Genomic DNA, 26980 nt, shown 5'->3' on the forward strand with positions numbered 1-26980 from the left:
GGGGAGCAGCACCGCCGCAAGCCGCTTGCTAGGCTCCCACCAACCACCAACCACAGCCCAACTCGCCTGTGTCGAAATCCAGATTCGCACCACCTGAAATCAAGCATCAGCCACCGCTAGGGCCCTTCTCGACGTGCAAGCGAGAGTGTGCTTTCTCCTCATGGGGCCGTCACACCTGACGCCACAATTCCTATCTGCCCAGAAGGCCTTTCCAAGTTTCCATCCTCTGTTCTGACACAAGGGGGCCGGCGAGCTGAAAGGGTCCGGTCTGGTGCGATAAAGATGTAATCTTACTACTATTACCTCTCCAGGCCAGGCCGTACGGAAATCCGTCGTGTGGATCACCGTCACCGTCGATCTTCTATCACTCGCATCTGCCGAGTTCAGACTTGACTATGGCGATCTGTGCACGTCGCACGTCAGATCACGATAAAGGAAGTGGGAACGAGGAGGGAAAAAAAAGGTGGCCAGGCCGATGAGAGATCGAGAAAGGTTTCGCTGTTCCGTAGTCAGCGGACAGGTCGAGAGGAGTACGGAGTACACACGGCAGGCGGGGGCGCAACCACTTGCATGGCTGCATTGGCCTTAGACCAGTGCCGCAATCTGGCCCGGGCATACCGCATACCCCACGCAACGTCAATTTCAAATGCCATGTGATCTGCATCAGAGCCAGCATTGGAATCTACACATACCAGTGTCCAGGACGGAACAGGAAAGGGGAAGAAGGAGAGGAGAAATAGCAGAATAAACATAGAAATGGTTAGGTATAATGGCAAGAACGGCATATTCATTAATGTATTGTTACATGGCTCTATCAAGAGGGAGCCGAGATCCTGTGGCAAGGCCCAGCCACATCCCTTTTTTCGCCCCGATTAACTCAAAGTCTCGTGTGTACGGATATGCAGCTTGAATCCCATGCTGTACGCCAAGTCATGCAGTCGTGAGCGCTAGGTTACAGGCGAATTGACATCGTTTCGTGATGGTTCCCAGCCATCTCCGCCGATTTACTCGACAGCGATGCGTCGAGTTTGGGGGGCTGGGGCCTTGGGCACGTGAACGGTGAGGATGCCGTGCTTCAAGGACGCCTTGACCGTCTCCCGGTTCACACGTGCTGGGAAGGTGAAGGTGCGCGAGAACTCTCCAACTGACCGCTCCGAGATCCAGTAGTGATGATCTGGCTCTTGGCCGGGTTCTGAAACTTGGCCGGGCTCCGGTGAAGGTGTGGGTTGTGAGACCTCGTGATCCACATTGGTGTTGGCTGGTTCCTCATCTTCAACGGTAGGTTTGAGAGGCCTTCTTTCCGCCTTTGTGCCTTCGATGGTGGCTTGTGAACGACGACCGGACTCGGAGTGGCGTTCTACCCTGCCCCTGACGGTCAAGGTAGATTCGTCGGTAAATTCGATGTTGATGTCCTTTTGGTCGACGCCAGGGAGCTCCCCCTCTAGGGTATATCCCTCGTCGGTCTCCTTGACATCAAAAGCAGGCTTAAAGTGGTTCAGTGCCTGTCGGCTGGCCCTTTGAACTTCGTCGATGGAGTCGTCTAACAGGCTAAATAAGGGTGCGAGCTCCGCCCTGCGACGGCTGGGACCGACGCGGACTGGGGTAAATGAGATTCTGGGAAAGAGAGACATGTTTCGGGTGGTACGAGGAGTCTCTTGCTTGAGGATTTTTGATGCTCGAGGAATGATTCTGCTTCGTGCTGGATTCATAAGACTTGTTCTTGTTGCATCTTGTCTGTGGAAGGAGTGCAGCCAGCGAGGTTTTATAGCCGGTCATTCTTGCTGATGGAAGATACTGGATGGTTGAATCGTATGACCAAGCAGAGTATGTCGACATTTGCTGGAGGGTTCTGGGCGACGCAAGCAGGATATGCCTGTTGCTCGACTCTGCTGGAAGCTGCGTGATATATCTGTGGGTTACCATGTGTTTCTGCAGGATCACGTGACCCGGCCCTTGCACGAGCCTCGCCAGGATTCTTGCAGGCTGCCATAATCATGGTCATCGTTTCCAGGCCTCCGTCGCAGACAGCGTCATGTAACCGGGCTGTGTCGATTAATGGATGTCCTTGACTCCTTCTGACGAATAGAGCTCGAGTTTGCGAGACCCCATCCGGAGCAGGGCCTCAACAGCGGCGAAGTCTTTCTTGTCGACCGCTTGGTTCTTGCGGAATTCTCGGCTTACACCTGGGTATCAGATCTCTTTGCTCATGGCTATCATGGCTACCGACTGTCGAACTTACCGTGTCACGGTTCTGAAGTTCTCCCGCGTCGCCTGAAGGGGTCATTTAGCTAGGTGGCGAGAGAAGCTGGACGTCACCGACCTCAGGTTTCTTGCCCGCTGCCCGCAGACATTGACGGTATAGTTTGAGAACCTCTCTTTGCAATCCGGAGCGTCGCATGTTGAGCTTATTTACAAGCCTTCTAGGTTGGTATGAACGGGACAGGGGCTTCGTCCTAATGAACTTGACCAAGGTGAAAGAGTGTTTCAGACACTCCAGGCTAGGTGCCAGGCACCTCCAGAGGAAATTGTCAAGTATTTCCGAAGAATAGCCGGCACCACCTAGCTTGATAACTAGGTACGAAGTACATATCCGTACTCTGTACCTAATACTATGGTCGGCACAGAGACATTGACCTAATACCAATACTATGCTGCCTGGCAGACACATTGTCGTCCTGCCATTCGATACCATTCCATTCAGCTGACTTTGTCTGCCTCCTAAATACTGATAAGCACATACACCAACCGCTATGCTCGACACATTGCACCCGATCGTCTAGAGACGATCTCATGATCAAGATCCAACATTTCAACGGGGAGCCAACCAATTTGCCAGCGATCATGCATCCTTCAGCGCCCATATTCCAAGCTCGGTACAACAACAGGCCCATACTTGACCACATTTCCGTACGCACCTTCGCCCTGGATCAGAAAATCGGCGGCTAGGCTCACCTTACCCGAGCCCCGGTGCATGCCCGTCTGCCCGAAGGTCCCGTTCACCACCTCGGGATCATATATCACCACCGCGAGATAATTCCTCCGAGGCATCAACTTGCGGTTGGTGATGGGCTGACCAGTGACATCGTGCGTGAATATCTCCATCATATCTTCCTTGGTGTCGGTAGGCTGTGAGGGCGTTGATCTTTGACCGTTGGCGGGAATGTAGAGTGGCTTGTTGTTATTGAGCAATTTCATGAGGTATGCCGGTGGAGGAGTGTTCACGACCGACGATGTGATCAGCTGATACATTGTTTTGTGATCAGATGGATGTGAAGGATCATGGACCAGACCAGCGCCGCACGTGTTTACCGCGCCCGAGATGAAGGTGAAGCGAATTGATCTCTGGTGAGAGATGCCTTGGAGCGTACGAATGAGATAGGTGCGTTCCAGGTCCTAAGCGAATCAGTCAGGCGTACAGAAGCCAATCTGCTACAACTCACCTTGGACTCATGCGTCCACTGGTCCTTTAGTTCGTCGAGGACATCGATGTCCCCAAATGGACTCAGAATGCCTCCCATCAATCCCGACTTCCCGACGGCGCGTTTCACAGAGTCGAATCCTGATCCAACGGCGCCTTTGGCCCCGACAACGCCTGCAACGGAGCTTGTGACCTTTCCGAGGACATTATAGGCTCCTGTAACTGCTTTCTTGCCCGTGGCCACGGTATGAGCAATTTGCTCTGCAGCATCAAGTCTTGGATAGATCAAAGGGACCGGGATCATCAAGATGCAATGCTGGATGGTTGGCGGGAGTAATGCAATCTTAGGGAAAAGACCTTGATAAGTTGGACCGGCCATAACTTGATGGGAATTTCGTTCGCTTCGTGTATCTGGGCCTACAATAGCAACGGCCGGACCCAAGAACTTCACAAAATGCCACCCAGTCCCCGTGATGGTGAACAAATCTCGGTCATCAGAGACATTGCGGAGAAGTTCCAAGGTTGTATGATGCTGGAAAAGCAGGTACATTTCAATACCGATACGCCCGATATTCTTAAACATGTTGCTGAATTGCATATATTCAGGGTAAGACCCAAATCCATCAAATCTATCGTTTGTCAGCATGATAACCAAGAATAAATCCAGCGCTACTCACATATCGTGGTCATCAATCGTCGAAACATGAGGTATCTGGGCAAAGGCTTCGCGTAAATAAGGCTGGTCGAAATGGCTCGTGTAATAATGAAAGTATGCGTGTGTCACTTCCTCCTCATGTGCTGCAGTCCAGACAGCGCTCTTCCTGTTCTCCTTACCACTTGTAGCTAACCACTGTTTGAGTAGTGGTATCTCTTTCCATAGTCTGTCGGCAAAAATTTGGCTTCCCAGACCAAGTTGACAATGAAACCCTCCGCACTCAGCATGTTTCTGCATAATGTCCTTCCACATGAAGCCGACACCTCCCAGCCTTGCGCGTTCATTGGCGCCGACGTTCAACGAAAAGTCATTTCCAGATGTAGCAATAAATCGCCAATTGGTCTCGTGTTTACCGGCGACCAAGAACTCATAGCGGGTGCAACCAAGGTGTGACGTGATTGCGTATGTCCATTTAGCTGGTTCAGACTCCTCCATAGGCAGGTCAATCTCATACTTGTAAAAGGTCCAACGCTGATGAGCAGCAATGTTGGCTGCTTTCAGTTGGCGTGGATTCGGAGACAAATCGAGGCTCTGGTGTATGTGGATGGTCGGAGGTTGCGGCGCGTCTGAGACTAAAAGGATGGAGCCATACCAGATACCACTATCAATGTCCATGTTGGTGTAGCGGAGGTAAGGACCAAAGTAAACGCCATTTGTAGCAACCACTTTGTATAGATCAACGCCACTGCTCGGCGGTGGACCCGTAAAGGCTGCAGGGCTCGCCAGGCTCATAACGCTTTGTTGGTCGTATCCTGGGGTCAATGGGAGTCCGGGAGAGGCCAGTGGCTTTTGGGCAAAGGAGAGTCCCGGAGAGGTCAAGGGATTCTGGTAGATACTAGCCACTGGTGATAGTGGAGTGTCGTTCAAGTTGAGGGGAGTTGGACCCTTGGGAAATTCCCATTGAGTTGATTGCGTCGGCAGATGGATATAGTAATACTGTCCAGAGTTGGGATCCATGTGCGCTATCCATCCCTCTGGAAGCGGCGGAGGAGACGCAGGGGGTATCTGCGAGGGAGTATGAGGCATTGCAGGCTGTGAGTGGGGCATTTGACCATTTGCATTTGACTGGGTGACAGGACTGTGGGCGTTCTGTCGTGGATCGTTTGCAAACGCAGGATGATCTGAATGATTTGGCATCTGGGTGCCAGGCCTTGTGTTTGCTGTGGCTGTTGTTGGATTCGGTGCTCCAGCTGTGGGTGCGCCTGTCCCGACAATACTCCGTCTCTGCTTTTCAATAGGGTTGCGGTTCGCATTTGCTCCTCCGGAAACTTGAGAATAGGCGGGCGGAGGTTCTTCATGGGGTTGCACTCTGGATATTTCGCTCTCAATAGGGTGCCGAGCTCGCTGGGGAGAGTGGAGAGAAGTTGGCTGAGGCCCTGCCGGCGTCGTGGTGGCCGTGGGAGGTGAAGACCGTACCTCAGCCGTCCCCTGGTAGACTGTTGGAATAGGATGCGAAGTGCTGCCAGGCACTTCGGTAGGGGTCCATGGACGTCTGGGTGGCTCATTCGTTTGCGCCAGTGTTGGTTGGCTTGGTCCTCCATATTGGGCTGCTCTTTGCTGTGCGGCCACACTTTGCGCTTGTAAACTTGTCAAAGTCGCAGTACCGGCGATGCCAGAGGCTGCATAACGGGCTTCTATGTCTGTCTGGGGCCGTGCACCGGGACCCACGATCGGGGTTTCGGGGGGAGGAGGCGATCCCCGCTGAGCTCTCGTGGTCGACGTCGACGCGGTGGAGCTTATTCGATTAATCGAGGAGGGATCTCGAATTTTCAATCTGTTCAGGGCGTCCGCTGCAGATGAGGCTGTTGGAGGCGGCCAATATTGCTGTTGGCTCTGATTCTGTGTGCCGGGCAAAGGCGCCGTTAAAGGACCGTCCCCACGTTGGGGTGGACGCTGGAAGAGTCCTTCCTTATCTGGAGCATCTGGGCCTGGTGATTCGGGCAAAGGTTTTGGAATAGTCCCCCGGCGTTCAGCAAGGGTTTGTACGGGCCGCCCGTCTCCTGACGTCGTCCTCTTCGCCTGTTGTCGTGGTCCGCTTCCAGAACTCCCAGCTTGTTCTGGGGATGTTACTCTTCTCACATCTGGATATGGATAGGGTGCGGGCGAGCCGTTGGGTCGTGAGGACTGAGGTTGCTGCCTGGACGAGTCATCAGGGTAGGGCAGGGATGGCGCAGGGTAGACAATTGTATTTGGAGGCGGCTGTTGGGGAGCAGGACTTTGTTTGCCGGTGACAGAAGGGACGCTGGAATTCCTCTTGTTGATGCGCAGTGGTTCGACAATCGTGGGCGAGGTGCGGTTCGAGGGACGATTCAAGAACATTTCGCCCTCTGGCTTGCCATGTTGCCCTGAAGCACTCATGGCGACAGTTGAGTCGCCGATGACAAGTGCGTCGACAGAGCGGAGGGGCCTGGGTGGCACAGATGGTGGGCTCGGTGGGGTGACAGCCAGAGGCCTGGGGTCGGCCTCTGCTGGAAACGAAGCAGAGGTAGAGAGACCTGAAAGCTGACCTAGGCAGCAAGTGAGACAAGCACTGACGACAGAACGAGAGAAAGGAGAAGCGAGGAAGTGTAAGACAGGTATAAGGAGTAATAATAATAGATGGAAATGAGTAGATGGCCCAGTATCCTTGTCGGCGAAGCCAGGGTCTTGATGCGTCCGCAGTCTTGTTCTGCTATTACTCGGCCACGTCTGGGAGCAACCAGCACGGGTTTCCCTCTTTTGCTCCGTGTGCTCCTTGTTTCTGTCTCCTGATTGCTGGTAACAGAAATGCACTGCGAGATCGAAACCTTCCCAATCCCGGCCCGCACCTTGACCTGCTTTAATGCTCGCTGGATCCCACAAGGACTCATTGACTGTAGGCGCCCGTCGAAGCGCTCTCCGACCTGTCTATCGCAGCGTCGCCCCACGTACTCGGGCGTCAATTGACCACTTCATTCTTTTGATTGGATATACTAACCGTCTCCCTGCCGTGATCCAGCTCCCTCCAGAGACACCAGTACCGGGGTCTGATGGGACGTGACTTCTTCAATGTTGCGCTAGTTGGTAAGTGGCTGGCATGTCTCTTCCTACACTTCTACTCCATGCTAATTACTGAACTACTACGGATAGACGAGAGATGAACAGGGGGACGAGCCGAGCATACGATTTCCATGACCCGCAGTCGATGACGACTACGGCCTGAGCCTCGAAGAAGACGATCCGATAGACGCTTCCCCGTCCCAATGAGGCGACACAATTGTCAAGTGGCTTGTCGGAGCCGAACATCAATTGAACAATGAGAAAGTTGAATTTCACAGACTACACCATCACAAGAATATGCTACCAGTTGGACCATCGGAACAACGTACACATGTTCCCAGAATCCCTGCACCGAATTGGGATGGAAGCATTAGGTCCCATTGCTTCCCAATGGCATAAAATTGAACCTCTTCCCGGAGTTGAAACAAATCACACCAATCTTGCACACCTCACAGCATCCACGCCAAACATCCAACGAGGGCAGCCACCATCACTGATATCGCGAAAGCAGTTCTGTCGGCACCACCAGTGTATGTCGCAGCGTTACCTCCTGTACCTGAAGGCACGCCTCCTGCAACAGGTGTAATTGGTGGCGAGATAGTGTTGTTATTTGCAGCACTGCCCGGTCCTGCGACTGCATTTGTACCGGCATTAGCTCCAGCTCCAACACCAGATCCGGCGCCAGAGCCGGACCCAGAGCCTGAGCCTGAGCCTGAGCCTGAGCCTGAGCCTGAGCCTGAGCCTGAGCCAGCGCCTGCACCAGAGCCTGCACCAGAGCCTGAGCCTGAGCCTGCACCAGAGCCAGTACCTGCGCCTGCGCCTGAGCCAGTACCTGAGCCTGAGCCAGTACCCGAGCCTGAGCCTGAGCCAGTACCTGAGCCTGCTCCTGAGCCGGAACCAGTGTTGGACCCAACGACTGGAGTCACTGTTGCATATGGCCCAGTAGCACATGGAGTTGTGAGGGTGATTGTAGTAGGTCCGCCATTCGCACCGCAAGCGGTGCAAGCCACAACAGTAGTAGTGAAACCTTCTGGAACGGTCAACGGGTTCTTGGTCATATGGCAAGGGCAAGCTTCGGTGATCGTGTACGTTGCTTGTTCAATGCCGCTGCCATCCGAGCAGATCTGATCATAGACGGTGAGGAACTCATGGTATTCTGAGACCTTTCCGTCTGGCCCAGTAGTGGTGAAGGCAAGGATCTCAGAGCCATATGGACCTTGCGGCGGAGGCGTGATCTGAGCACCTCCTCCGTTGCAGTTGGGTCCGGGGCAGTAAGTGATCGTGCTCGACAAAGTTGTAGTAGTAGTCAGGGCGGTCGGGCAGACAGAGTAGTAAACAGTGGTTACAGAGGTATCTTGTGGGTCGTTGACCAAGGTAGTAGTGAGCTGAGCACTTGCACTCGCGAAGAGAAGCCCGACGAGGGGCACTGTTCTGGTTGAAGGCTTCATCTTTGAATGACGATGGTCGCAATGGCTCCGTAGCTTTGCGCGGGAAGTTGAGAAAAGAGAACAACGAGACTGATGTTTCAAAAGAGTGGCCGAGCGCTAGAAAGCACTTTCAAACGAATGTGTGAGTCCAAGGGATTGAACAAGAAGAAGGAAATTGCAGAGAGTTTTGTACTGAGCCATATATTGTCTTTACCGTGGTTGCTCACCGCGTACGCCAACTAGATCCACATAACAACTCTTGAGGAATGCAAAACAGACCATGACAACAACCACGTCCTTCAGGCAGAACGCTGATCCATGGAATGTGAGCACGCTCCATAGCATACTTCGAGCCTCTTCGAAAAATGGGAAATCCATCAGTTGCACTGACGCTCGTAAGGTCTGTGAAAGGATCGGCTGGGTAGGGCGCGTGGAGGCTGCATGACATTTCTGAAGTCTAGGTTCTCTTTAGTCGTTCGGGTCTCGATGCAACTGATTGCAGCAAAGACGTTTAGTCTATAGGGTCAGCTTTAAAAAGACATATTGTATCCTATTAATCGACATTTCAAGCCCATCGCCCTCACTCAAGAGGACCCAACGGGAAAGAAACTTCCTACAAGGAAAACTTTTCCTCTCCAGAGCCATCGAGTTCGGTGGAACTCATGGCAACACGTCGCTGTAGATGAAGACGAAACGACGGTCGTGGCTGGCTCTGTTGCTTTTTTTGATCTGAAGAGAAGAGGAGAAAAAAACTGGAAGGTTGAGAGACGAAGTTTTGCACCTGGACAGAGTGCCAAGCCCACGGTCAAGCGGTCACGTGGGACCATAGGATCCGGCCCCCTGAATGGACGAAAGCTCGACTTTGTAATTCACTCGGTAGAACGAGATAGGAAATTTAATGAAAGTTGAATTGGCGAGATAGATTGATCTAGCTTGCCTGTCACATCTATCGTGGCATGATTTACTCGACATCCTTCCGCAGTGGTACCTCAAACACTACTGCACCATTCTTGCCGTGAGGGAGCTTCATCCATCTCCCGAGCCTCATCTCCTTGCCAGTTCCTGCAACAATACAAAGTCCCTGACACTCACCCTCTTTCTTCCCTCCAAACTCGTTCGCAATCTCTTTCCTGCGTTCAAAGACAGCTATTGAATTCACAACGCCATGAACTGTGTGCGTGTTCTTCTCAGCGGTAGAAGAAGCATTGGGCGAAGCATTAATCAGATTCAAGTCACCACTGGCTTGGCCGTTCAGGATATCGCTGCTGTGGGTAGTGCTACCCACCGATCCAAGAGATAGGAGGGTTCGTTTGTCGTCACTGAGTTTCCATACCCGTATGCATCCATCCCAACTTCCACTCAGGACAACGTCTGTCCCAGGCAGAGCTGCCAAAGCAGTAATCGCTCGCGGAATCGGCCTCCGCTTATCAGCTTTTTTGAGCCTTTCGATCACCTTGGGATCGATTTCTGAAGTCACTTCTTCAAGAGAAGGCGGCTCGTCCACACCGTGGGCCGTCTGGATGGTGAAAAGTGGCTTCTTTTTATGGACATTCCACAAACTGATGGCACCAGAATCAGAGCCTGTCACAAAATTTTGAGGAGGCAGTGCTGCCACGCAGTCAAGGCTACCGGTCTGGTACGCGTCATGTTTCGAACTATCGCCCAGGAATTTGGTGAGCGATTCATCCACAACCTTCCACCACAAAGCCTTTCGATCTCGAGCCCCAACCGTGACACATTGGTCCACCGTAACAGCAGAAACACCCACAATGTGGTCTTGATGACCAAATAGTGTTTCGACGTAGGCCAGGCTTTCCTCTCCCGCTAGACTGTAGGTCTTCAATGATCGATCCATGCTGGCACTGAAAAGTTGTGCTCCAAATCCAGACTGTGTAGAATTTGGAGCAAAAGCGAGTGCAGTAACTCCATCCCTATGGGTGGTGAATGTCTTGAGTGGGCGCAGATCTTCAGCAGACCAGATGATGAGCTTCTTGTCCGCGCCTCCTGTAGCAACGTATTTCCCATCCGGTGAAGCCGCAACTGCCAGGATCGCACCTGTGTGACCATGTTGTTGAGGGGCCGAAGCTTTGATCTTGATGCCTCGAACGTATGCAAGCTGTTTCGGTTGTCGTCGTGGTGGTGCTGTGGAACCCTTATCACCGGAGGGGAAAGATGCAGGCTGGAGCTGCCATTTGATCAAAGTCTTGTCCTTGCTCACAGTATAGACATATGGTCGGCACACTGCCACCCCGGTGGTGCTCTCTGTGTTCGCCCGGAAAAGCGTGTGGGTTGCACTGGCAAAGTCCAGACTCGAAGCGATCAGTCTGTATTGCCTGCCCTTTGCTTCGTCAACGTCCTCTTTCAGTCTTTGCGCAATCAGATCTCGGTCAAGGTCCTCGGCGTCGAATCCGACATCATCCACTTCCTGCCTGATATTGTCAAGGTATCTTTGAGCGAGTCTCACACGCCGTTCCGCGGCCGTTTCGCCTTCTTCAGAAGTAGCCTCAGAGTCGTCATCAGTGTCAGGTTCAACTTCATCATCTGATTCGCTTCCAGATATAGACTCATCCCGATCTGTATCTCGAGGTTTAGTCTGCTTTCGGAGCGAGACTTCGTCTTGTTCGTCCCGCGCCTCGTGCTTGTCCACCTCACGTCGTTTCCTGGCTTTGCCCGCGCTTTCGTTCGCTCTCTTACGCTTCCGTTGTGAGGCTGGAGCAGTGAAGAATGAAGACATACTGCATCTGCGGCACCTCCTAGGTCCCTAAGCTGAAAGTTTCCTAATGGTGCAAGGACATTTCTCAAGTCACTTGGGTTTTCTCCAAATTTTTTTGGGAGCCGTACTACTGGGCATGCAGCCTCGCCCGGTTCGCCGCACCTTCCCAATAAGGACAGTCCCAAGTGAAAGGCAAGGCAGAGCTTCGCGTGCGTGTCTGGCTCCATTACTAGTATCAGACAACAATCTATCAGCGAGAGTGCTCTGCCAGCTTCACATCCTTCTTCTATCTGAGCAGTGCGTGTCTACTGTTCTATAAGCCACCGACATATTCTTGCCGTCGAGATGTAAGTCCGCACCGATCGATCCAAACCTACCTAGACCAGGCTTCTAACAAATAACTCTAGGGAAGTACTCCTCGGCATCACGGGCCGTGACTTTACCATCATCGCAGCCTCCAAAGCAGCTATGCGTGGTGCGACGATATTGAAGACCTCAGATGACAAAACGAGACAACTCAACAAGCACACCCTTCTCGCATTTTCTGGTGAAGCAGGTGACACAATCCAGTTCGCTGAGTTCATCCAAGCCAACATTGCACTGTACACCATGAGGAATGAGACAGACCTGGGGCCGAGCGCTGTCGCAAGCTTCATCCGCGGCGAGCTTGCCAGGAGTCTACGAAGCAGGAAGCCGTACAATGTGAACCTGCTGCTAGGCGGCATGGATCCCATCACAAAGCAGCCAAGTTTGTACTGGTTGGATTATCTCGCCAGCAGCGCAAAGCTTCCATATGCCGCTCACGGCTATGCTCAGTAGGCGACATGGCCATACCATTCTTGATTGCCCACTAATTTATTTCCTAGATACTACTGCCTTTCAATTTTGGACAAACATCACCACCCTGATATCTCATTTGAGCAAGGCATGAAGATCCTGCGCATGTGTACTGATGAACTCCAACGGAGACTACCAATTGATTTCAAAGGAATGACGGTCAAGGTCATTAAAAAGGACGGAATCGTGGATATGGAGTACGATACCAGCAAACAAGTTCTTGCAGCCTAGATATGTCAGGGGATGAAAACAGGAAACGTCACAGTGGTACACATGCATAGCGCGGCGCAACTGGCAAATTCTGATCAATGGGTATCAATTCGATGTTGTCTCATCTGTTTTTTGCACCACCCCGAGTTCTCCGTTCCGTCTCTGTGCAAACTTATGGCCGCTTCTCGTGGCTGTCATGGTGTCGTCCCAAAACGTGTCTTCCGACTTTCAGTCAATTCCCAGAAACGCCCTGCTTATTTGCCAATGAAGGTTTCGTTTTCAGATCATTTTATGCTGAAAATCAGGGAATCACCACTCCACGTAGCAGACGTCCATAGCCAGATCGGCTTTGGGGGTGCAGATACTGGCTATCCCGACGATTGGGATTGCCATGATGCTGCATGTTACTTCGCGAACGGCCATTGCTCCGCTGCCTCCCCTGCATTTCCTGGGTATTATTGCCCCGGGCTCCGTGAGTTTGAATAGTCTGATAGTTGTGGGTGCTTCGTCTAGCCCGGTGGCCTTGTAAATGCTGTCTTCGTAATGCCGATGGCTGAGGTGGTCGAATGTCTGATTCTTCAGACTCTGACACTCCATCCACGACTCCGTCGGGGGGGATACCCGATGACTCTGCATCTTCCTCATTTCTCTCATTTTCCGGACGATCTACGGCCCCGGACAGTTCCTCGCTTGCCCCTTCATTACCACTGCTTTCCGCCGAGTCCTCCTCCGAGTCATCACTCACGATGAACCGCCGAGATCTCGGCCTAGCACTGAAGTCACTGTTATCATCTTCAGATGCTTCCGTTGGCTCGTCGTAGTTTGTAAGCGCATCGGATGTGTCCCCGCGAGTTGTAACATGAGAATCGCTGTCATCATTTGGTACAGACCTCTCCGAGTTAGATCGGTGCAGAGGTCCAACTGTCCCGGTTGGAGCGCCGGAGCGCCGCTGTCGGCTATAGACGGTCATCGTTGACTCGCTATTGGTATCATCATCGGAATCGGTGACGTCGTACAAGTAACGAAACTCGTTACTATAAGGGAGATTGCCGGTTCTATCTGAAGGAGACATTTCTGAAGGAGCAGTCCCTTCTGAAGGAGTCTCATAATCATCATATGGAAAGTGACGTAGATCCATACTGCTGCCAAACTCATGGTCGATTTCATCCCCGTCGGCATCAAAGTCCGTGTCGATGGTATCCAGGCTTTGCGGTCCCAGGGAATCCTCATCGAAGTCGCTGTCAGAGTCTCCAGGTTCGTACTGGAGGAACCCACACTGGAGGCACTGCCCATCCTCTAGCTCCCAGTGGCATTCCGGACATCGAATGACACCGTCCTCGTGATCCATGATACCCTGACCCCATGAAACGATATGATGATGATGGCGCGGCTGCACAAATGCTCCCTTGAACAGACCGCCTCCAGTGCGGTCTGCCGCAAGCATGACGGCCTCGTCTTCTTTTGCCTGCTGATGTTCTTGAACGGTTTCATCTTCTGGGAGCAATTCCGCTCGGCTGATGAACATATGGACGAGATCTCGCAGAAGGTAATTGGGAGAGGGCTGCACCTTGACTTCGGCTCTGCAGTCCGGACAGTTTTTCTTCCTCTTCCTGCTTTGCGACCCACCAAACCAGCTGGCGAGACATGAGTAGCAGTAGGTGTGGCCACATGGGAGGATAAACGGCTCGTAGAAAGGTTTTATGCAGATTTTGCAGAGCGATAGGCTGCGCATGTCCTCGATGTGTTTCTGAAACGTCGAAAGGAGCGATATATCGGCGGTCGCCATGGTGGGCGAGGATGGGCTCAACAGCCGTGGATTAATCGGGCAGAATTGATTAGGCCGCACTCACGATGTTAAGGTGAGAATCCAACACATGAGCAGCGGTTATCACACGATACTGCACGCTGATACCTCATGAACGCAGGGAAGGCTCTGTAAGGACCTGAGAGGAAGGTGTTGCAGGTGTGCCAGCGCGTTTGACAGCCGTGATTAGGTTACATAGGTAGGCCTGCCCACCAGCACTTGGACGAATTTCTTGGCCGTACTTCACCGTACAAGTACTGTACGGCTGGCGCCTGATGATCGAGGCTTGATACGGCAGAGCACAAAGCTGCATGAACGGGAAAGTCGGCCGAATCAATTTTCCGAGTTTGAAGTCGCAGCCTTTGACAAGATCTTACAGAGACACTTCGCCGGGGTGCTTCTCGCAAGCATGTCGAAACCAATTTCGTTTGGCTTCGGCAAGCCTAAGTCATCTTCATCCGCTCAGGCTTCATCTACACCCTCGCGCAAGCCGGCAGCCTCCAAAGGACCTTCCCGAACAGCGCTTCATCATGAATCAGACAATGAAGATGAGGAAGAGCCTAGGCACGAGTCAGTCACTGGCTTCTCGGCAAGTGGTGCTATTCTAAGTCAACCTGCGCAGGAACCGTTTGAATTAGTCATAAAGAACGCTGGGAACAGCGACTGGCGACGACGCGGTCGCAAGAACCTACTCCCGACCGAAGTCCAAGCCCAACAAAATGGGGGCGATGTTGTCATCGTGGAAAGAGACGAGGTCAGCAACACCAGCGGTCTGCAGCTTGCGGACAAGATGGATCCTGAAAGATATGTGAATGCTGGGCGGCAGGGCACGCCTCAACCGCACAGAATAGAACCCCCTCCGAAAGAGTTGACAGCGGATGAAGAGGCGTTACACGCCCTGTTGGATGACGGCTCTGGTAAACCGAAGTCAAACGCTATCATTTCTCAGAGGGGCAACATACAACTTTCATCACGAGATGAAGTTGAAGATTTCAAAGATGATGTGGCTGCAAGGCCGGACCCGAGCACCCTCGAAGAGTACGCTGCGATGCCAGTGGAAGAATTTGGTCTAGCCATGCTGAGAGGGATGGGTCAGAAGCGACGTGCCAACGGCGAAGTTATCAACTTGAGTGCCAAACCCGAGGACAATTCTCGAAAGCTCCGGAAGCAGGAAGGATTCCTAGGGATTGGGGCGAAACCCGCTCCCGGTACCGACATCGAGTTAGGCGCGTGGGGAAGGGCAGATATGCGCAAGAACGCAAAGGGCCAGGGATTCTTCACGCCGCTGATGCGCGAAAACAAAACCACAGGAGAGCGAATCTCAGAAGAAGAATTTCAAAAAAGGATTGTTGAGTCCAAAGGAGCGAAGGAAAAAGAAGATTGGAGAAAGCGAAGGGACCGCAACCTAGAGAACAGTGGTCGAGATCTAGAAAGAGATCGAGACTCTCCGAGGAGTGCTGGCGACGACTACCGTGATCAAATGAACTCCTTTTCTCGGTCTAGCTCATCAAAACGAGAGCGAGATGATCGAGAATCCTCTCGCTCGAAGAGAGACAAAGACGACTATGACTATGAGAGCTCGAGGTCAAGAAGGGAGGATGAGAGGTCAAAAGATAGAAAAAGGGACGATTATGACGGCCGCCACCAAGATAAGCATCGAGATCGATACCGAAACGGGGACAGTTACGATTCAGGCTCATCCCATCGCCGTAACAGAGAGCGGGACAGAGAGAGGGACCGTGACGGCGACCAGCGCCAGCGAGATAAAAGATGACCTGATGATGGAGATCGGGAGGTTTCAGAGTTTTTCCCCGTGTGTACTGATGCTACACCATTATGATATCCTCGCTGCTGGCTTTCCCATTTTCAATAGCCAACAACCGATCAATCCCTGCGGCAACGCCCGCAACCTCGTCCATTTCTCTCAACGTGTAGTCGACCAAGTAGCTCTCATCGACAAGTTCCTCCATCCGTTTGTAATGACGGTCTGTATATACCTCCAACGCGCGGAGCAATTCCTTCATTCCTTTTCCATTCGAGCTGAGTTTTCGGTCTTTGGCCATCTCCACGAACGTGCCCGCCGAATAGACCTTCAACAGGCAGTTCAGTACCCTCTGAGCAACTGTCGCAGTCCGTGCATTCGTGTTCCAGTCACGCACACGTTCGAGCAAGGTAAATATTTGCTGGCGATCGAGCGCCGCGAGAACGTCGTCGACGGCCTTCAGGCCCATGATGCTGGAGCTTTCTTTCTCGGCCTCGGGAAGGTTGACCACATCCTGAAACACACGGAGCAGACGGCCTGGATGATTCAGCGCCAACGACAACGTGATGGCCTCGCGGTAGTTCTTGGAGAAAATGTGGTTCTGGAGTTGTTGGTCCTGCTCGATGCGTTCGGTCGCACGCTTCGAGGCCAAGGTGGCCGTCTGGACGGTCGTGTCGCGCCAGAATGTCAGTGTCGCGTCTGCGGCGCCGGATATCAGGGGGTATGGATATGTTGGTGGGCGATCCTTAGACCCGGCGTAGCAAGAGTTTGGCGTGGTCAAAGCCCAAACTCGGTCGATATGATTGTCGAGGGTGGTCAGGAGATGGTCTGAATCGGCAGCTGAATAAGGAGACCAGAGCTTGACGAGGGTATCCGAGGATGCGGACGCAATGACGGGTTGACTCGATTGAGGATGGCGAGAGTCTGAGAACGACTCGGAATCGTGGGTTGGCGTCGCCGGCGGAATCCAGATCACTTTCAGCACCGAATTGCTGTGGCCCTCGAAAGTTTGAAGACAGGTATAGGTCGAGAGCGACCAGACTTTGACTGTTCGATCGCTCGAGCCACTGACGAGCAGTCCACGTGAGCCGCTCGATCCTCCGCCCGGCAAAGCCAGAGGAGGAGTACCTGCAGGAGAGAATCGCAAGGACCACACGCCTCGTTTATGGCCACGGAGAATGCCAGTCACGGAACCGTCTTCCAAAGACCAGATCTTGATCGTGCGATCCTGGGAAGCAGAAGCAAATAGCGGATCAATGGGAGAAACGTCGATCGCGTTGATGTCCTTCTCGTGTGCAACCCTCGTGAACAACGCTTTGGCGACAGATTGTGGCTCTGGTGACGGTGGAGGATACGTCAGTCTCGCGGTGGCCCAGCGCTTGATGGTTTTGTCCTGCGAGCCTGTGAGCAGGAAGGCCGGTGGATGGCTGGCCGGATCCTTCGCAGCGACTCCGTCGACCGGTGGACTTCTTGGTAAAGCAATGGCTCCAAGAGATTCAGCGTGTCCTGCAAAGGTAGCAAAGCATGTGTATGATGATGAAGACGGATCCAACCTCCACAGTCTCGCAGTGTTATCCTTCGCACCCGTGGCCAACCAGTATCCCGACCAATCGACGTCCAAGCAGATTATAATGTCTTGGTGGCCTTCGAGCAGAGCAATGTCACTCCCAAAGGATTCGTCGCCCTTGTCTGCAATGGATATCAACTTAACGCTCTCCGTATTGGTCGCGAGGGCTAGCAGCGTCCGGTCAGGCCCGACGCATGTCATATCAATGATCTCATCCAGATTTCCCGAGATCGTTCGGATCAGTGGCAGTACCTCCACTGTGTCCGTCGCCTGGATAGTGCGGAGACTAGATAGGCTCCGTAATCGCATCGTCTGATCTTGATGTATGGATAGAAGAGCATCGTCTTCGATGACCTGGACAATTGCAGTGATGGCATCATTCTCCAAACCTGGAGTCTGTTTTGTGGTAATCTCGCGACCCGTCGCCGTGTCCCATAATCTCACAGCACCATTCTCGCCTCCCGCAAAGCAAAATCTACCAGCAGAGAGGAACCCCGCAGCTTCCACGACTTCAAGTACTGGGATGACTCTTTGCTGCTTCCACGTCTTCGTGTGCCAAAGTATTATCGTCCGATCACGGCTGGCTGACAGCAAAAGATGTCGATCTTCGGCGTAATCCAGACTTCGAACCACGCTGACATGCGAGTCGAGCGTGGCAACTGATTTCCGCGTTGCCAAGTTCCATATGCGAATCGTGCCATCTTCGCCGCCCGATGCAAGGTAATGGGATTGTGTTGAAGAGCCGTGATTGACATCCGTTTGAGTCATGTCGTGACTCTTTCGTTTCTTATTCGATTTCGAAGTCTCCAGGCTGGAGTGCTCGGCAGAATTTGATAGGAAGAATCTCAGCGCCGAGACCACACCTCCATGGCCATGGAATGTGTGCGTTGCGTAACCACCCCTGATATCCCATACTTTGACAGTCCCATCCGCCCCTCCCGTTCCGAGCAACGACCCAGTGTCGTCGACTGCGGAGCAGACAACCGGAGTGTCATGGGGCTTGAGCGTCCGTGAGAGGCTGGAGGATAGAGTATTAGATTCTTCGAAAGGATTGAGGGCGTAGATCCGAAGTGAAAGCGATCGGGAACAAACAACCAGATGTGAGGCATTAGGAGCCAGACACACACTGGTCACGGCTTCACCATCTCCTTCTATACGGCATAGCACCCTACTTGTCTTCACCTCAACGACCAGGACGCCGTCATCGACACATGTCGCCAGGAGTGCGCCGTTCGAGGTGTGAGAAACATCACCACCCGTGTAGATGGGCTCGATAGTCTTGGCCGCCTCGAACGTGGTTTTGAAGTTGACTTTGGTAGCCATGGGATAAGCCTAGACACTATCTAGCTGGATGCCATTGATGTGTCGGTATTTTCACACGTAATCCTGCCTGTGCCTGGAGCCTGGAGCCTGGAGATGGGTCACTGAGTAAAGGAGAAGGCACCTTTTGGAGATGTCGTCCTCGTTGCCTTTGTAAAAATTTCTTTGGTGAAAAGGTGATAGACATGACAATTGCTGATTGGCGGAAGTTCTCAAGCCCGCACTAGTTCCCACTAAATGGCCATTTCTTGGCACGCTAGATTTGTTAACATCTCAATAGTTTGGACGTCCTCTTTCCTGGTGCAGCTCGCATTCCATTCCATCAAACAGTGCGCTGCCAAACGAGAATGCAAGACACCAACTACCGGGCAGACGAGTGCTGGATTTGACACACTCTCCTTCAACGATTGACGCAGTGAACTTGTTCTGTTCGCCGAGACTGGTTAACACTAGCTCTAGCTCTTCGCCGCCTGGCTCCTCAGGTGCCCGCGGGCGTTCGCAATGTGTCTCCCGACCGTCCAGTTCATGAGCAGTATTGATTAACAGCGCCCTCTTGGTGGTTCTTGTTGCATAGCCGTCGTGAAACAAGATGGGTCGCCAAGCTCATATTGCCCGACTGGCTCTGGTATGTTCTCCATGTTCTAGACTGCTTTGCAAACACACGTCCATCACAATCCTGCTCTGCAAAGGAGCACAGCTGTGTTAGTACATATTCAGTGTACAAGGTCTACTATAGTATCTACCAACCAGTCACTGGAAATGTCGGGGTGTGTACGCTCTAACATGTGTTTGTAGGGAAGGTCACCCTTCGACGCACCCATGCGGGATGATGACGGGAACTTCGTCTTGGGCCCCAATGTCCAACATGATACGGCTCGCAACTACATCCAACACTTCGACACCCAAGGGCATCCGAAGAATCTGGCTTCTGAGGCGTCACAGAGAAGGCTTATCAGGGCCCAAAATGACGCACTTTCGACTGTCGGCGTTGTTGTTCGCAAAGCTGAAATGAATCGTTCACCTTGGCAAACCATGAGCGATGAGCAGAAACATTTGCTCCTTCTAGACGAAAACATTGCGGGAGCCAACTGCGGCATTGCTGAGAACATCATACAGAAGCTGTCTACAAGGTGGATTACGTGTCTTCGCCGCCGTTTGCTCGTAAGTACCAAGTAGCCAAGTAAGTTATACGTCAAGGCTCTAACTGTTCCAGACTTACAAATCATACTTGGGCATGTCGCTGCCTGAAACGATCCTGTCCGAATGGGGCTCCTTGGGATTTCGGGCATTCTTCTTACCTGGTCTCCCATTCGCCGCCGTTACCAGTGTTAGTCAATCCTTACGAGACAGTATACTAGACGATGACCGAGTCCCCGCTTTGTCGCACGCATCAAGTAAGCTTCATTCGTCAAGCCTTGTCCGAGTGATTGGTGCTCACAGGTGAGAGATTCCTGGTACTTCTTGCATAAAAGCTGACTGAAAGGAGCTTACGAATTCTTTGGTTCGCGGCTGAATACCCCTTCTACACCTTTTCCGTACTACAATCCCTCTACCTTATTCCTGTTGATGCGAACCCGCCTCTACTGGCCTTGGTGCCCTTCACCTCCTCGTCGCCTATTCAGTTTCCCGAGACAGACTTAAACCTCTCGTGGCTGTCATTGACCTCACACGCATTGAACGTCGTCTCTAGTCCCTTCGTCCTTGGCTACATCAAAGATCAAATCGGGAAATACATCTTCTCCAAAGTCTATTTAATAGTGCGCTACTTTCTGGTGAAGCCTGACAGACCAGATCGACTATCACTTCAGAGCGCCAAAGATAATATGAACATTATTCCCGACGGCGCGATTCCTGGCATGGCTGTGGACCGCAGAGATGATCGGCACTCCTCCGGGCTCGAAACTGTAATTGATATCGCCAGAACGCTGTTCCCAGCAGTATTTTGGCTGTGGGAGAAGGTCTTGCAGACCCAGCGAACTCCTCTCACAGTTGAGTTGAGTCCATCCATTGAGACGGAGTTGCTAAACCAAAGCATCATGCATTATCGGGATCTACTACGCCAGGATCGCGAAGTTGATGTTGAGCTCAGACGCGCTCCTAGGACGCTTCGCATAATGGCCATTCGAGCTGCTTTCAACGATTACAACTTGGATCCGGATCACGCAATGATGGATATTTTTGAATTGGCCGAAGGAATGAATTTTCTTGCGCTTAGCGATGTGTCTACCGCAACACCAGAGCCGTTGGAACCTCCGCCAATCATCGATGGCAATGCACGAGCACAAAGTGAAAATATTGCGGTAAACGGTGGAGAGATTGGAACACCGTCCGGCCTGGTTGAAGCTACCTCGGATCAGCCCCCAGGCATAGAGAGGTCTCAGTCATCCAATTCCTCTGTGAGAGATCACGAAGGCGCTGAGAATGGTGCTCTTGACAGTGGCACAGACAGTCACGCCCGGGGTGAACCTTCGTCTCGGCCTGCCGTCCCTCTCGAGACACTGCTTCCGACTGTACCGCCAGATGCAGAGATGAACCAGTCACACGGTGGATCTAATGCAGGTCCAGAGCTCTCGATTCAGGGATCCCAAGTCCCGAATTCTCCTAGGCCTTTTTCTCCCGTTCCGGGAATTGCTCGCGCGGCCACCCTGCCCAATACTGGTCGGAGACCTGTCCGCCGGCCTACAGATCTTAGCGAAGAACTTCGACCTACTAGAGAAGACCTGTTTTACCAACAGCACCCGTCAAGAAAGTCGCGCTACGATAGCGGACCACTTTATCGGGTCACCCTTTTGTCAAACCACCCTGCCGAAACCCTCGCTCTCATTGGCGCCTCCATTGTGGAGTCTGCCATGCTACTTCCCTTTGACATGTTGTTTCTCAGATCACTTGCTCGCAGCTTTCTTGCGAATGGCTGGGGGGACATGCAAGCCTCAAGTGCAGCTCGTCCGCTTGCGGACGAGTGGCCTCTTGGTTCGTGGTTCGGAGTTCGCAGCCTCGATGCCTCCAGATGCTTCCGTTTCTTCGGGGCTTGGTCTATGACTCTCGGCATACAAGCCTTGGTCAACTTTGTGATATGGAACGCAAGTACGCGCATTACCTTGGGGTTAGGCAGCCGTTTTGGCTGGGGCAAGATTTGACTGGTGAGCCACCATCCTGATGCTAGTAAAGTTGGCCAAACGTCCGAGGAGAGTGCGCTGACATTCGGTAACTCAACCACATTGACGACTCAAACTCAATTTGTGGCTCTTCCAGAAGCGCATAGATGTGTAGACATACGTAACGTGCAGTTGTCGTTGTAAGGCTGGCGTCTACCACCCAATCAGCGGTGACAAGGCTGTCCCTGCGGAGGAAATTATTTGCCTGGATTGTTTTTGGCATCCAACTCTTCACTGTGACAAAACCCATCGAGGACCGTCAGATTCGTTGCACCATGCCAAAGCGAAAGTCCGAACAACCTCTAGAGAATGCTCTGATCGAGACATCTCCGCCGACTAAGAGGGTGCGCATTGATGACGTGCCTGACGAAGAACTACCTGTCGCAAATGGTAAAACAACGCAAGGATTGAACGGCGACATCAAGGCCTCATATGACACAACTGCACTTAAAACCGCGCAGCCTGAACAGACTGATGATGATGTTGAATCGGAGGCCGAAGATGACACAGCGCCCGTCGCGCCACTGCGACAGAATGCTCCAACCGAAGGTTACAGCGATCTCTACCTAGACACGATAAACCGATCTTTGCTCGATTTCGATTTCGAAAAGCTGTGCTCCGTCACCCTCTCGAACATCAACGTTTACGCATGCCTAGTCTGTGGAAAATACTTCCAAGGGCGGGGCCCGAAATCACATGCCTACTTTCACGCCCTCGAAGTTGATCATCATGTGTATATCAATATGGAGACAAAGAAGGTGTATGTGCTGCCGGAAGGTTATGAAGTGCACAACAAAAGCTTGGACGATATCAAATATGTGGTCGATCCCAAATTCTCCGAGGAGGAGGTCAAAAAGCTGGACAAGGAGCCCAAGGAGTCGTTGGATTTGGCGAAGAGGAGGTACAGACCAGGATTCATTGGAATGAACAACATCAAGGCCAACGATTACCTGAATGTGGTAGTGCAGACTTTGGCGCATGTCGCTCCGCTGAGGAGCTTCTTCCTGCTACACTCGTTTCCTCATACGGCGCCGCAGCTACCTGTCCGACTCAGCACGCTTGTGCGAAAACTTTGGAACCCCAAGGCATTCAAGTCTCACGTATCGCCACATGAGTTGCTCCAAGAGATTGCATTACGGTCATCGAAAAGGTTCACCCTGACTCATCAATCCGACCCCGTCGACTTCTTGTCTTGGTTCCTCAACAACCTACACCTAACTCTAGGAGGGTCCAAGACGAAGCCATTCTCGTCCATCATCCAGAAGACTTTCCAAGGAAAGCTGCGAGTCGAATCACAGGCTATCACAGCCAAATCCGACGAGACTGGAGATCGTTTGAGATTTGAAGAATCATCCACCATCAACACGAACATCACTCCCTACCTTATCCTCACTCTCGATCTACCACCAGTACCCCTCTTCCGCGACGCAATCGAGTCCAAGAACATCATTCCGCAGGTGCCTCTCACTTCTTTGTTGCAGAAATACAATGGCTTGAACGCCTTGGAGAGACAGTCGCATCGAGTTCGTCATCGGCTGTTACACCCTCTTCCTCCATATCTAGTCTTCCACATTAAACGATTCAGCGTTAACAAGTTTGTTTCTGAGAGGAATCCCACCATTGTGACATTTCCTTCTCCCCGAGGACTAGACATGTCACCTTATGTTGAACCGAACCCGGCGATCCATCCACCTGGAGAACCCATATACTATGAAATGGTGGCGAACATCATCCTTGATACAACGTCGGTCTCCACCGGCGGTGGGGAGGATTCAAATGCAGCCGATGCAGCAAACAAGGCTGCTGGGGCGGAGGGTCAAAAGGTGGCTTGGAAAGTCCAGCTACGAGACAAGGCCGCTGCGCACGCTCAACGGCCAGATCTGCCTGAGTGGTTGGAGATTCAGGATCTATTTGTCGACCGCGCCGAGGCGGAAACGCTTTTCACTAGGGAAAGTTACCTCATGGTGTGGGAGCGCAGAAAGGAGAAGCCGAAAATGGCCAATGGGTCGGACAAAGGCAAACGCAAGGCGTAGTAGTCGATCAGTATACAGTAGGGGGGTAGATAGGGTGATGCGACACGCATACAGAGACACTCTGAGACGTCTACTCTTCTTGTATTGCCGGTTCTCTAATTCGCCCTATACTTGATGTAATTGTGTGAGTTCAGACTTGGGAGATGAGCGAACACGGAGCATTTCACAAATCGTTGGTGCTAGCTACTGTTGGTCATATTATTCATCCCTACGAATTGGCGGCAGCATTCCCGCCGCTTTTTTTTGACAGAAGAGCGTCCTGACTCTCAGGCCTGTACTCCGTACTCCCAAACCATGAAGCTTCTCTGGGGCGCAGCAGCAGCACTGCTTCCAATATGTGTGTCTTTTGCGGACGTTACCGGCAGCGAGCAACAGCCACTGCCAGTGTCGGATTCACCCGACCCTGAGCACGACAGATTGTCCGATGTGATAGCCGCGTCGCCTCTGCTGTCGCTACACAGGGCAATCTGCGAGGTGGAGTCGGTCTCCGACGATGAAGTGGCCGTGGGCAAGCTGGTCATCTCCATCCTCGAAGCTCACAACTTCACGGTGAAGACACTTAGCGTGCCTTCGCCGGGCGCGACGAACACGACCAAAGAGCGGGTCGACATCTACGCCTATCCAGACTTGTCAAAGTACGGAGGTGACGGGCAAATAACCAGTTCCGAGACGATACCGAAACCCAAAGTACTCTTGAGCTCGCATATCGACACGGTGCCGCCGCACATTCCATACTCGCTCTCTCTGCCCAAGAGGAAAGGCAGCGGTAGTAGCTCGGCTAGTCGCAAAGACATTTTGATCTCCGGCCGCGGCACGGTCGACGACAAAGCCTGCGTGGCCGTCCAAATCCAGACGGTGCTGGACTTCCTCGCCGACCCGGCCGCCCTGGGGACTGACAGCGTCATCAACCCGTCCGACCTCGCGCTCCTGTTCGTGGTGGGCGAAGAAAACCGCGGCGACGGAATGAGAGCCTTTTCCACGTCGGACTTGTACAGCAACAGCAACGCAAACTACAAGGCGATTTTGTTCGGAGAACCTACGGAAGGGAAACTCGCCACGGGCCATAAGGGCATTTTCATGGTCTCGATCAAGGCTTACGGGAAGGCCGCACACTCGGGATACCCCTGGCTCGGGCGCAGCGCCAACAGCATGATCCTGCCGGCGTTGAATGTCCTGGACAAGCTGGGAGACGTGCCGGAGGAGGAGGGCGGGCTGCCACGCAGTGAAAAGTACGGCAAAAGTACAGTCAATGTTGGCTTGATGTACGGGGGCGTGGCCGGGAACGTGGTCCCCGAGTTCGCCAGAGCCGACGTGACGTTCAGACTTGCTGGAGGCACAGCCGAACAGGTGCAAAAGGTTGTCACGGACGCCATCCGAGCAGTGGACCCGGACGAGCTGCTGGAATTGAACTTCAGCCAAGGGTACGGCCCGGTGCCCTTAGACGCGGATGTCGAGGGCTTCGACACCATCACGGTCAACTATGGCACAGATGTACCGAACATTGAAGTGGCCGAGGGCGTCAAGAAGTATTTGTATGGGCCTGGAAGTATCCTCGTGGCGCACGGGAAGAATGAGGGATTGACGGTGGGAGAACTAGAAGACGCTTTGGAGGGATACAAGAGGCTGGTCAAGCATTCTTTGGAAAGCTGAAAGCTGAGCGACTTCGGTTTCTATATCCGAGGTCCGCAAGGGAACATCGTCATAGAGAGAAAGTCGGAATGATACCTAGGTTGGCATTGCACATGGCTGAGCTGTTGGAGGCATGTAACACATATCCATCCCTTACTTCTGTATCTAAGGTACGTGCAGGTACTAGTAATAGGTCGTTGTTGGTCGTTCAACCTTGCCAGACACAGACAGAGAGAGGGAGCCTGCCAAGACGCCTTGCCTCTTCCAGAGCCCACAAATCGGCAAACCTTCCCCCACATTTTGCAGGCGAAAACTTGAGGGCTTGGCGGACGATTCGCACTGCCGCCGGTTGACTTGACTGAACAATCTTGGACAGAACTCGTTCAACGTCGACCACAACCCCTCCCGAATCCTTTCCAGCTCGCCGACTTTGACCATCGATATGGCGAAGGAAGCGACTCAGAAGTCCGGCCTCGCCGTCGGCTTGAACAAGGGCCATGTGAGTTGCCGCAACCACCCAACCCCAACCTATCCAAATCGATTTCCCTTTAGTCGAGTCTTCAGGCAGAAGATGGAGGACGATTGAGATGTCAGGCGAAAAGCAGAAGTGGCTTTCCCTACAACTCGATCCGCCTCTCCGTCCTATGCTGGATCCCGTCAGAGAATTGAGAAAGTGCATATGCTGACCGAGAATGAAATGTTTAGCAAGTCACCCCCATCACACCGAAGCCGCGCATCAGCCGCACAAAGGGCCACTTGAGCAAGCGCACCGCCTTCGTCCGCGAGATCGTCAAGGAAGTCGCCGGTCTGGCACCCTACGAGCGCCGTGTCATTGAATTGCTGCGAAACTCCAAGGACAAGCGGGCCAGGAAGCTGGCGAAGAAGCGGGTATGTTTTGGAACCCACCAGTCCTTCCCCCTCCACATCACAATATCGTCACGAAAGGATCGTACACACTTGTGTCCTGTCTGCTTTTTCCCAGGGGGAATGAATAGCCCCATCTGTTGCTGAGAATGGGAACTTTTGACCGCCCGGTTTCGGGGGTTCTAATCGAGGGATTTGTCGTTCTTCCTTTTTTGCTACATCACCGGAAAAAACTAGTCACTGGTCTGGCATACATGCGCTAACATGCTTCGGTACAGCTCGGAACCTTCGGCCGTGCGAAGAGAAAGGTCGACGAACTGCAGCGCGTCATCGCCGAGGCCAGACGAACCGGTGCCCATTAAACAACTTGTTCAACCCGCGACGCCAGGTTCGGCGTCTCTTGCTTGCAAATGCGGAGGGAAAAATGAGAGAAGCTGTGGCATACGGAGGCGGAGATGGGGAACGGCATGTGTCATGACATGTTGCAGTTCACATCTTTCAATTCAAG

At 52.7% G+C, this 26980-nt stretch overlaps 13 protein-coding genes across 13 annotated transcripts; 6 read left to right on the plus strand and 7 right to left on the minus strand.

Moving 5' to 3' along the window:
• Positions 1-1004: 1004 nt before the first annotated feature.
• On the minus strand, positions 1005-1631 carry A1O3_08759 (uncharacterized protein; the record flags this gene model as incomplete). Its single annotated transcript, XM_007738856.1, has 1 exon — positions 1005-1631. One exon carries the CDS (start codon positions 1629-1631, stop codon positions 1005-1007), a length of 627 nt encoding a protein of 208 aa, XP_007737046.1.
• Positions 1632-2052: 421 nt separating this feature from the next.
• Positions 2053-2398, minus strand: A1O3_08760 (uncharacterized protein; the record flags this gene model as incomplete). Its single annotated transcript, XM_007738857.1, has 3 exons — positions 2053-2176; positions 2240-2271; positions 2321-2398. 3 exons carry the CDS (start codon positions 2396-2398, stop codon positions 2053-2055), a joined length of 234 nt encoding a protein of 77 aa, XP_007737047.1.
• A 452-nt stretch (positions 2399-2850) lies between these two features.
• On the minus strand, positions 2851-6491 carry A1O3_08761 (uncharacterized protein; the record flags this gene model as incomplete). The annotated part of the gene is made up of 3 exons (XM_007738858.1): positions 2851-3393; positions 3441-4047; positions 4096-6491. 3 exons carry the CDS (start codon positions 6489-6491, stop codon positions 2851-2853), a joined length of 3546 nt encoding a protein of 1181 aa, XP_007737048.1.
• A 1109-nt stretch (positions 6492-7600) lies between these two features.
• On the minus strand, positions 7601-8599 carry A1O3_08762 (uncharacterized protein; the record flags this gene model as incomplete). Its single annotated transcript, XM_007738859.1, has 1 exon — positions 7601-8599. The coding sequence occupies one exon, from the start codon at positions 8597-8599 to the stop codon at positions 7601-7603; it is 999 nt and encodes a 332-aa protein (XP_007737049.1).
• A 940-nt stretch (positions 8600-9539) lies between these two features.
• On the minus strand, positions 9540-11312 carry A1O3_08763 (uncharacterized protein; the record flags this gene model as incomplete). The annotated part of the gene is made up of 1 exon (XM_007738860.1): positions 9540-11312. The coding sequence occupies one exon, from the start codon at positions 11310-11312 to the stop codon at positions 9540-9542; it is 1773 nt and encodes a 590-aa protein (XP_007737050.1).
• Positions 11313-11759: 447 nt separating this feature from the next.
• A1O3_08764 (proteasome subunit beta type-2) lies at positions 11760-12359 on the plus strand (the record flags this gene model as incomplete). The annotated part of the gene is made up of 2 exons (XM_007738861.1): positions 11760-12106; positions 12158-12359. 2 exons carry the CDS (start codon positions 11760-11762, stop codon positions 12357-12359), a joined length of 549 nt encoding a protein of 182 aa, XP_007737051.1.
• A 280-nt stretch (positions 12360-12639) lies between these two features.
• A1O3_08765 (uncharacterized protein) lies at positions 12640-14124 on the minus strand (the record flags this gene model as incomplete). The annotated part of the gene is made up of 1 exon (XM_007738862.1): positions 12640-14124. One exon carries the CDS (start codon positions 14122-14124, stop codon positions 12640-12642), a length of 1485 nt encoding a protein of 494 aa, XP_007737052.1.
• A 427-nt stretch (positions 14125-14551) lies between these two features.
• A1O3_08766 (uncharacterized protein) lies at positions 14552-15916 on the plus strand (the record flags this gene model as incomplete). The annotated part of the gene is made up of 1 exon (XM_007738863.1): positions 14552-15916. One exon carries the CDS (start codon positions 14552-14554, stop codon positions 15914-15916), a length of 1365 nt encoding a protein of 454 aa, XP_007737053.1.
• Positions 15917-15968: 52 nt separating this feature from the next.
• Positions 15969-18794, minus strand: A1O3_08767 (uncharacterized protein; the record flags this gene model as incomplete). The annotated part of the gene is made up of 1 exon (XM_007738864.1): positions 15969-18794. The coding sequence occupies one exon, from the start codon at positions 18792-18794 to the stop codon at positions 15969-15971; it is 2826 nt and encodes a 941-aa protein (XP_007737054.1).
• Positions 18795-19610: 816 nt separating this feature from the next.
• On the plus strand, positions 19611-21928 carry A1O3_08768 (uncharacterized protein; the record flags this gene model as incomplete). Its single annotated transcript, XM_007738865.1, has 3 exons — positions 19611-19952; positions 20005-20231; positions 20278-21928. The coding sequence occupies 3 exons, from the start codon at positions 19611-19613 to the stop codon at positions 21926-21928; spliced, it is 2220 nt and encodes a 739-aa protein (XP_007737055.1).
• Positions 21929-22221: 293 nt separating this feature from the next.
• Positions 22222-23979, plus strand: A1O3_08769 (ubiquitin thiolesterase; the record flags this gene model as incomplete). The annotated part of the gene is made up of 1 exon (XM_007738866.1): positions 22222-23979. One exon carries the CDS (start codon positions 22222-22224, stop codon positions 23977-23979), a length of 1758 nt encoding a protein of 585 aa, XP_007737056.1.
• Positions 23980-24273: 294 nt separating this feature from the next.
• A1O3_08770 (uncharacterized protein) lies at positions 24274-25629 on the plus strand (the record flags this gene model as incomplete). Its single annotated transcript, XM_007738867.1, has 1 exon — positions 24274-25629. One exon carries the CDS (start codon positions 24274-24276, stop codon positions 25627-25629), a length of 1356 nt encoding a protein of 451 aa, XP_007737057.1.
• A 421-nt stretch (positions 25630-26050) lies between these two features.
• Positions 26051-26834, plus strand: A1O3_08771 (60S ribosomal protein L36; the record flags this gene model as incomplete). The annotated part of the gene is made up of 3 exons (XM_007738868.1): positions 26051-26107; positions 26314-26496; positions 26751-26834. The coding sequence occupies 3 exons, from the start codon at positions 26051-26053 to the stop codon at positions 26832-26834; spliced, it is 324 nt and encodes a 107-aa protein (XP_007737058.1).
• Between the last annotated feature and the right edge of the window lie 146 nt (positions 26835-26980).

The sequence above is a fragment of the Capronia epimyces genome, assembly GCF_000585565.1.
Source record: "Capronia epimyces CBS 606.96 chromosome Unknown aczIQ-supercont1.8, whole genome shotgun sequence".
Taxonomy (NCBI): domain Eukaryota; kingdom Fungi; phylum Ascomycota; class Eurotiomycetes; order Chaetothyriales; family Herpotrichiellaceae; genus Capronia; species Capronia epimyces.